Below are 10228 nucleotides of genomic sequence, written 5' to 3'. Positions count from 1 at the left end.
TGAAAAGAACACAATGTATTTAAATCTCATAAACACTTTGGCAAAGTGTTCCATTTTCCTCGACCGAACATTCGCGGAATTACGCACAACAACGTATGTATGCAACTCATATATTGCAACTTCGAAGGACCAGTGTGGTGGCCGAGCTGCCAGATAATATTTTCTTAATTTTTATGTACTTAAAATTAAAAATAAAAACAATGTTAAATTTGAAATTGAATGCAAAGTCAATCAGAGTTTTAAATGCATTACAAATTGCGTAGAGTTAAAACGCAAAACAAAAACAGATTGAAAATGAAGTACAACTTAAATTGAAAATAAAAAGCAATGTACAATGAAAATTCAAACAGAAGTAAAAGTAAATATATCTGTGGCCGAGCGCTGCCAATACCATAATACCATGCGCGCACGAGTGACGGTTCCAGTACTGAACTATATAGCTCAGTGGGTTCCAGTGTATGGTTCCGACGTCAGCGCACGCAGACGTTCAGTCACATTTCACAATCTATTCCATGTAAATAAAAACTTTAGTTGTTGTTGAATGTTGGAGTTCCTCGTTGTGGTTTAAAAGAGTAATAATGTCCGACTTTGGAGAAGCGTTGTGGAAAAACGATAATGTTCTACAAGAAGCCATGGTAAAATATGTAAGACAAGGCCTACAAAGGCGCGAAATTTTGGATTTCCTAACTCGTGACTTTCCGCAATACACGTGGAGTCTTGGAATCACTGGACAGAAGACTTCGTCATTTTAGTATATATTTCAACGATGATAGTGTAACAGTATATGAAGTTATTCAGGCAGTTCAAACCGAACTGAAGGAGCCGGGGTTGTTATTGGGATATCAAGCAAGAGGTGGGGTCGGTGAAAAGGAGCAATGAAAAAAAGGAAATTTCACCACAAAAGGCACTAATTGGGTCCACTCTCTCGACGGCCACGATAAGCTAATGGATACCAAAATTCAACTTTCCCATTAGCTATATTGCCTGGACACCGCAAGTCGAAAACTTCTCTGGCTAAGGATATGGGTGACCAATTGCGACCCTAAGATCATTGGGAAATGGTACCTGGAGCATCTCTATGAAACACGAATAATTTCTGCCATTCTCAGAGTAGACAAAGGCACAGAGACAGAAGTGATGGCTACAATGAATTCATTTTTGAGGAGGTACCACGGGGATATGGATCCACAAGACACTGTTATTTATGGGCCATCAACAGCAAATCAGGTAAGGTTCATCTTAAATGTATTATGCACTCAAAATATATTCTAGTTTCTCTGGCAAAACAGTGAAGTCTTGAGACTTTTAGATTAATGCTAACATACAAAATTGAAATATATTCCAGCCACCCACTGGATCATGTCCTATATGTTGGGCATTAGCTAATTAATGTTACTAGTATGGTGGTGGTACGGTTGTTGGACTAATTATTACTTTACCCCAAAGCTGTTATGTAGTGTATAGTTGCACTACACAATAGCTTTGTCATATTGGCAGCTGTTCAAATGCTTCATTGTGCATTTATGCCACTCCACCGGAAAACCTGGACGAGATTGAGGCGAGAATTCAACACGAGATGGATATTCTGAAATAGAACAGGCAAATGGTTCGTCGTGCCGTTTTTAGCATGATAAGGAGGGCAAGAATTTGCGTGGAAAGGAACGGCGGACATGTTGAGGACTGAAGATAACTTTTGTAAATTCTGCTTTTGTATGCTTTAATGTTTTGGTGTAACAAATGATTATTTATACGAACTTCTAAATGAAATTAATTTTTTACAACACCATTGTTAGCTTAATCACCCGAGCAATCACTCATGCATGAAATCATTCGTGCATGAAAAAAGTTACTCAAGCTGCGAGTTAAACGGAAAAAAGCCCACGTTTACGCAGTTGCGCGGCTGACTTAATTTTCATCAAAATTTCTGAAGTTTCGATTCTTTGTAAACAATTACCCAAACGTTCAGCCCTTGAATTCAAATTGGATTTTAAACTTCTCATTCATGTTTGCACATGCCATTCAAAATTATGTTACCACAAACCGCTCTTCCATTTTTCGAGGTTAATTTTTCTGTTTGTTTTTAGTGTTAGAATGACCTGAAGATGGTAAAGTACCCATACTACCGTGTGTCCCAAAAAAAAGTACCTATTTTTAATTCAACATAACTTGTAAGCAAACTGAAGAATTGCAATCAAATAATCCATATTAAGTGGAGTAATGTCTAACTTAAAGTTTGATATATTACATATGAAGTTTGAACGAGTAGTGTCTGAGATATTCGCGTTTAAAGTCGTAGCAACGTTTTGAAACTTGTCGAAAATCAGGAAAAAATGGCCTATTAAACTTGTTTCAACAATACCGGTTCGTAACATGGTATCTTGTAACTTATTTTTTAGTTGTTTTTTTAAAAATCGTTTTTTACTTGTTCTTATTCATCTGCAAATTCATGTCCATCAGCAGGAACACACTTTCTTGCCCGTTTCAGCATGCCATCAAAAGACCTTTGAATCATGTGGGCGTCCAAATTGCGACATGATATAAAGCTACCATTTATCAACGAAGAATTTAAGCGGCAGGCTATTAGGGTAGTAAAGCGATCACGAATACCGAATGTAAGAATACATTTCATCAATGGTCAACCCCTGTCTAAAGTTTTTGCGCCACCAAAGACGCAACAGAACTGTCCGAGCGAATGTGAAACGTGCAAATTATCTTCAAAATCGAACTTGTGTCTAAAGAAGAATGTTGTTTACAAAATCGAATGTTCAGCATGTGATATCGTATACATTGGAGAAACGGGGCGAACAATCGGATCAAGGATTAAAGAACACTTGAAAATGGAAAAGCAGACGGTTTATAAACATTTGGAATCCTACAAGAAATCCAGGTTACCTGTAATAAGATGGATGATTTTACATGCTAATATCGCGAATGACGTGCAGAGGAAATACATTGAAGCATTTGAAATACAAAAACATTCTGGAGACTTGATGAACGGCTGTATTGGCAGAACAATCAGTGTTTGAATTATTTCTAATCTATTAACATTGTATAGAATTTTAAACTACGGGACTATATAGACTTTTATAAATTAGTGAGTTTTAATAAGTTTGCCTAATAATGGCACATTAAATGCATGAGCATGCTTTTTTAGGATTTAAAATAATGGAACACTATAGACATTGCATACTCATTGGTAATTTAGCATTTTAATTAGTTGTATATAAATAGGAAGAAATATCATTGTAAAGCATTCCACTGAAGAAGCCATAACAGGCGAAACGTTTGGAGATACACCTCGTGTGCTTTAATTCTATGTCTGAAGAAAGCTTAACCAAAACCAAGTTCATATAATATCCAGACATGTTACCTCATAACTATTCATATATATACACATATATATATATATATATATTATATAATATATATATATAATATATATATTATATATAATATATATATAATATATATATATATTAATATATATATATATATATATATATACACCCATTTGCAAAAACGTTGGCCGCAAATAGATAGATAGATAGATATTCGAAGTCTAATTATAATTGCATATGATTACATTTGCATGGGATTTCAATCATATTACACAGCATATGCAATTCTAATTAGATTTTGAGTATCTATCTATATATCTATCTGCGGCCAACGTTTTTGCAAATGGGTGTATATATATATATATATATATATATATATATATTAATATATATATATATATATATATATATATATACAGTACTGTGCAAAAGTTTTAGGCCCCCAGTCAAATTGTCACTTGTTAGTAAAATTCATGGTATTGCAAGACATGCTAGGTAGAAAGACTTGTAGTGGTCTTGCACTTGGTACAGCCACCATGAAAGACCATTATTGGGGCACAATGCCCAGTCATTGACCCAACAAGCTTGTTTGTTACATCTGGATCAACAGCCTCACATGATGGAGAAATGGTCTCTTTGATTCTTCCAGATGTCTAGATGGTCTTCTATCTCACCTTTTCCTCACTTATTCGCAAAGATATTCAAACAGGTTTAGGTCAGAATTCTTTCGTTGCCCTGTACTGATTGATATTTCTTTCTGTGGGGCTTTTTCTCTGTCACATGGTGCCCTATCTTTTTCAAAGATAAAGTCTCAACCGCAAAGCTCTCTCCACCTTTTAGAAAGTCCCAAGATCGTGAATTTTCGACTAGATACGGAAAATGGTATGTTTGGCTTGTATCTAGAACTTTCCTAATAGATAAGATGGCTTTGTGGTGGAGATTATATCTTCCAGTAAGATGGGGTACCATGTCATACAGAAAAAAGCCTGAAAGAAAGTGATATTGACCAGCCCAGGGGTATAAGAGATAGCTGACGTAGACCTCATTGAATATTTTTGGGAATAAGTGAGGAAGAGGTCAGATAGAAGACCATCTCGACATGTGGAAGAATCAAAGAGACCATTTTCGCATCACATGAGGCTGTTGATCCAGATGTAACAAACAAGCTTGTTAGGTCAATGACTGGGCATTGTGCTGCAATAATGATCTCTCATGGTGGCTGTACCAAGTGCAAGACCACTACAAGTCTTTCTACCTAGCATGTCTTGCAATACCATGAATTTAACTAACAAGTGACAATTTGACTGGGGGCCTTAAAACTTTTGCACAGTACTGTATATATATATATATCATTGCGCGCAGTGGATTAAATGCATCGTTGATTTTCGCGTGACCGATCTCATACAAGGCTGTGCAAATGAATAAATTAAAGCGAGAAACTGAACACAAAAACATATGACAACCTTTTTGATAACGACTGTATATCAAAAAGGTTGTCATATGTTTTTCATATGGTTGTCATATATATATATATATATATATATATATATATATATATATATATATATATATATATATATATACATGCAACAGTTAATAGAATACATGGTTTAAAGAATACATCAATGGAAGGACAGTGAACATCTTTAATTGTATTTTTACCCAAATAACAGCAATAGTTTTGACTAAAATTCTTTTTTATCTGTGGATTTGTGAAAAACAAAAGCATGATGAAAATGGTTTTTTTTGTAAAAAAACACATACACCAATATTTAATGAGCTGTATTGTACTTGTATTCTATTAACTGGTACACCACATTTCCCCAGAGTTCATGTGTTTACATACAAAGACAATGTTGGCCACCAGTTCACAATGTAGGATTCCCCTAGGATGTAATCATTTAGCCTTTGGCCTTAATTTAAGACATAAGAGTTCACAATATTTATTGCAATAATGATTGTTAAAGAAGCCAATAATTGCTCCTTCAGCCAAATTACCAGTACAAAACATATAGTTACCATCATCACCCACCAGCTCTAGGGTGGCAATTTCGGGGTCGTAGAGGGTATGCCCAGCACCCTGGACATCTAAAACAATCAATTTGCCCTCGGATTTTTCATATGTGAAGTGAGCAAATGCTTGTACCTTGTTGCAAATATCTCCATCCTCACAAATATACCCGTCGTTATTAATGTATTTTACAAATTCCCCGTCTATGTACTTGTAATAATTAAACACACTCTGATTTCATATTTTATACTTTATATTTTAAACTACAAAACGTCCCCCAAACTTTAACACGCTTCTTTCTCGTATATCTCTCGTCCCCATGCTCCCGCCTAATAACGTCAATAATTACATCGCTTTTTTTTTTTTAAAAAAACTCAACTGAATAACTATGAAATGTTTGTTATTGTTTCCAGTTCCCAAGTTTTAGGACACTAGTCCAGATGGTATTGGGTTACCAAATCTGTTTACAGGTTGTTGTTTTCTCGTTGATCTTCTTGGTGGTGGTTGGTGTTCTACAATATCCTGCATCTCATGATTCTCATCTTCGACTCCGTTACCTCGTGCATCATCCACGTTTTTGGGCTTCTCTTCGTCACTACTTTGTTCATCCGCAGGTTTAACTACTTTGAAATGAGACACATTGCGTGTGATAGTACGTCTGTCGTTTCTAGCTGTGGCTGTTGCTCCTTTCCTCTTCACGATCGTAAATCGCTCAGGATTGAATCTAGGAGATAGCTTGTTAATTGGTTTTTGTTTGCAAATAACAATGTCACCTTCCTTGATTGTGGATGTTTTGGTGTTATTCTTGACATCATAATATTGCTTATTACTGATCTTCCTCTTCTCAATGTTTTCCTTAGCGCTTTGATGCTTGTTAACGATTTTCTTTGTTGATAGCTCAGGTAGACTTCCTTGAACCTTTCGGTTGAACAGTAACTCACATGGAGGTATCTTAGTAGTGGCATGCGGCGTTGAGCGATAATTTAATAAGAATCGTTGAAGTTCTTGTCTCCAATTCTTTCCCTCTAACACAGAAGTCTTTATCACTTTTCCTAGCGGCTTCATCACACTCCCCGCATTACCATTCCCTTGGGGCCATAACGGAGTGCTTCTGGTCCATTCGATTCCCAAGGCAGCCATGTATCTTTTGAAGTCATCCCCATTAAAAGGTGGGCCATTATCAGTTTTAATTGTTTTTGGAATGCCGTGAGTTCCAAATATACGGTCTAGCTTAGGGATACAGGCCTTCGCTGAAGTTGACTTCACAATTTCCACTTCAGGAAACTTAGAATACGTGTCGGTTACAACAAGTAAATACTGTCCACTGTGGGGAATAGGACCATAAAAATCGAGTGCCAAGCTTTGCCATGGCTCCGTTGCTGTAGGCGTTATACTCATCGGTTCAGGTGGACTACAGGGACCAACAGTTTGACAAGCTGCACAGTTTTCAATGAAGGTTTTAATTTTACTATCCATTCCAGGAAACCAAATTTTCTCTCGTAATAGCGCTTTAGTCTTTTCTATTCCCTGGTGTCCCACATGGCCAAGTTGCATTGCACGGTCTTGTAATGATTTTGGTATAACAATTCTGCTTCCCTTCAGAAGAAGGTCTCCTGCTTTCGTTGCTGTTAGTTCTTCCGCACACATGTGATAAGATTTGAGTTCTACATCCTTCTCGTCCCATTTCCCTGTTTTTAAGCATTCCACAACTCTGTTTAAAGTTGCGTCTGACAGGGTGGCATCCTTGATTTCTTGGAGTGTCATTGACTTCGGTACGGCGTTGTTAATGATATAGTTTACATAATTATCTGCAATCTTTTCTTCTATTGTGGTTTTTTCTTGAGTGCTGGTAGGATGACGGCTCAAATAATCAGCTTCATTAATTGTTCCCTTCTTGTAAATCACACGGAAGTTGTACGGTTGCAACCGTAACATCCAGCGCTCTATACGAGCTGGAGGCTTAGATTTCGGATTATTGAAGATTGCTTCCAGAGCTTTATGGTCAGTATAGACATCGAACTCACTACCCAGAAGGAACAGTCGAAAGTGTTCAATTCCCCAAACTAGACTCAAACCTTCAATATCTGTCTGAGAATATCGACTTTCAACTGGAGACAGGGCTCAACTTGCGTAGGAGATAATACGGTACAATTCTCCGGACTTCTCTCGTTGTGCTAAGATTGCACAAATTCCCAAAGGCGATGCATCAACAATAAGCAAGCTTCTTTTTTCTGTATCGAAATAAGCCATAGTAGGAGCTTGTGTCAATTTCTTTTTGATCTTCTAAAAGGCTCTTTGATGAGTATTGTTCCATGTGAAAGCGACACTTTTTCTTGTGAGATTCCTCAGCGGTGTAGTAATTTCAGCATACTCTGGAACATACTCTCGGCACGTGTTAGCTAGACCCAAAAAACTGCGTACTTCGCTGGCATTCTTTGGTGCTCTGGCTTTGACTAAATTTTCTACTCTTGCTGGATCAGGTCTTGTTCCGTTTGCTGTAAAAATGAGACCATAGAAGTTAATCTCGTTGCGTAGGAAACTACACTTCTCGGGTTTCGCTTTTAAGTTGAGTTCATCTAGTCGTTTCAAGCAGTTTTCTAAGGCTTCATCGTGTTGCTTTCGTGTTTTCCCGTGAACGATTATATCGTCTGCGATATTCTTTACTCCACAAATGTCACTAAGGTGTTGTTGCAAAATGTTCTGGAATATTTCTGGTGCACTGTTTGTTCCATAGTTCAGTCGTTTGTAACGAAAGAGGCCTTCATGTGTCGAAAATGTGGTTATGTAGCGACTTTCTTCGGTCAGTTCTAACTGATGGTAGGCTTGCTTTAGATCGATCTTCGAGAAATATTTCGATCCATTCATCTCAGCACGAAAATCGGAAAGGGTTGGCATGATATGTCTTTCGCACTCAATGGCTTCATTGGCTGCCCTCATATCAACACAGATTCGTGTTCCGCCATCCTTCTTTGGGGTGCACACAACGGGCGAAATCCAGGGTGTAGGTTGGTCACAGACTCTTTCGATCATATCTTTCTCCATCAATTTTTCTAGCTCTTTTGATACATCTTTGCGAATATGATAAGGTATCCGGCGCTGCGGCTGAACTACCGGTTTAATATTCTTATTAATATGCAACCCGACTTGTTGAGTGTTCAATTTTCCTTCACCAACGAAAACATTTGCATATTTATCAATAATTTCCTGGATATCTTTATCGGCACATTTCGGCGTTGATGCAAGCGCTGGCTGGCTTTTATCCGTGCTTTTATTGCTTTTTCCGGTGTTTTCCATATTCTTCGAAATGACTTCCGGTTTAGAAACTTTCGGTTTCAGTGGCGTCTCAAGTTCAGTGACTTTGTTTACCAATTGAATTAATGCCAAATCTTGAGCGGTTTTGGCACTAAGTAGATTTCCAGAGCCACCTTCGACAACATGAATAACCGAGACAGTATAACGTTTGTTCGACTCCAACGTTGCCTGAAATTGACCTTTAAGAGGTAGTGGTTTATCCGAGCCATAAGCAAATATCTGTGTGGCACTCTTGCACAATTTTACGCTGGATTTGAGGCGATCGTACGTTTGGGAATCGATGACATCAACTGTGGCTCCTGTATCAACAATGAAATTAATATTAGTTGAATTTATCCGTATGTTTGTTTTCGTCTTTGGGTGGTCTTTGGTTTTGTTCTTCACTGTGTACACATAATCGTCTTCTGAACTGGTCTCCGTCGAGGAATCGAGATGTTTGTTGACTGCCCGTGCATGATTTTTTTGTTTGGATTCTGATTTCAATTGTTCTTTTGATTGTTCTCTTCGTCGGGGCGATTCTTTTGGAAGTTGTGACTTGGGAAAACGACGCGATTGTTTCTTTCGACACACTCTCGAAAAATGACCAATTATACCACACGCGTTACAAGTTGAATTGGCAGCTGGACACGGGCGATCCCCATGAGGGTAAGCAAATCCACAATTATAACACATAGCTTCAGCTGGTCTTTTCTCCACTTGATTAAGTTGTACATCTTTAAATTTTTCTTCCATCCCACTGGCTTGGGCTATACTGGTTTCAGATTTGCGACCATCGATCAACATATCTTTCAGTGAATAATTGCTTTCTTTCAACGCTTTCTTACGCAGTCTTGAAGATGTCCCATTGCACACAATTTGCATTTTTATCTCAAATTCAACATCAGTGAACTCACAATGCTTTGCTAATCTTCTCAAGCGTGTGTGAAATTCATCTATTGTTTCATTATCTTGTTGCGCTGCTTGTCTAAACATATATGTTTGGTAAATACGATTTTTCTCCGGTTCGAAATATGCAGTGAGGGCGTTGACAGCTGCTTCGTAATCTTTCTCGTCTCCTTTGTCTGGCAGTGTTTTAAATATTTCGTGAACTTCAGGCCCAGCTTGGTACAGTAGAAGTGCTCTTTGACGTGCAGTATCCTTCACATTTGTAGCGACTAAATATGTTTTAAAACGTTGAATCCATTGTGTCCATCGAGCGCTTGTATTCGTTGGATCAGCCTTCGGTTCGAACAAAGGCATTGGCTGTAAGCCATTCATTGTAAAAAAAATTTTTTTTGTCCTCGTCGCCAATGTAATAATTAAACACACTCTGATTTCATATTTTATACTTTATATTTTAAACTACAAAACGTCCCCCAAACTTTAACACGCTTCTTTCTCGTATATCTCTCGTCCCCATGCTCCCGCCTAATAACGTCAATCATTACAGTACTCTTCAATTGTAACATATTTCCCTTCATCCGTTTTGCCCATAAAGACTTTTCTGTATTCAAAGATCCGCCCAAAATCTTTAATTCCATCCTTGGCAACTTTTTTATGTAATTGTGAAAGCAAAATTTTTTGCCAA

At 37.6% G+C, this 10228-nt stretch overlaps 2 protein-coding genes across 2 annotated transcripts; both read right to left on the bottom strand.

The window, feature by feature from the left end:
* Positions 1 to 5772: 5772 nt before the first annotated feature.
* On the bottom strand, positions 5773 to 7113 carry LOC114534425 (uncharacterized protein K02A2.6-like). Its single transcript, XM_028555869.1, has one exon. The coding sequence runs from the start codon at positions 7111 to 7113 to the stop codon at positions 5773 to 5775; it is 1341 nt and encodes a 446-aa protein (XP_028411670.1).
* Positions 7114 to 7632: 519 nt separating this feature from the next.
* Positions 7633 to 9918, bottom strand: LOC114534424 (uncharacterized protein K02A2.6-like). Its single transcript, XM_028555868.1, has one exon. It carries the CDS (start codon positions 9916 to 9918, stop codon positions 7633 to 7635), a length of 2286 nt encoding a protein of 761 aa, XP_028411669.1.
* Between the last annotated feature and the right edge of the window lie 310 nt (positions 9919 to 10228).

This window comes from Dendronephthya gigantea, unplaced genomic scaffold (genome assembly GCF_004324835.1).
Source record: "Dendronephthya gigantea isolate DGI-Jeju-01 unplaced genomic scaffold, DenGig_1.0 000100F, whole genome shotgun sequence".
Taxonomy (NCBI): Eukaryota; Metazoa; Cnidaria; class Anthozoa; order Malacalcyonacea; family Nephtheidae; genus Dendronephthya; species Dendronephthya gigantea.
This window is presented reverse-complemented; position numbering and strand designations above follow the sequence as displayed.

Excerpts from the sequence above, each read along its gene's own strand:
- LOC114534424 (XM_028555868.1), bottom strand. The coding sequence starts at position 9,918 with ATGAATGGCTTACAGCCAATGCCTTTGTTCGAACCGAAGGCTGATCCA.
- LOC114534425 (XM_028555869.1), bottom strand. The coding sequence starts at position 7,113 with ATGACACTCCAAGAAATCAAGGATGCCACCCTGTCAGACGCAACTTTA.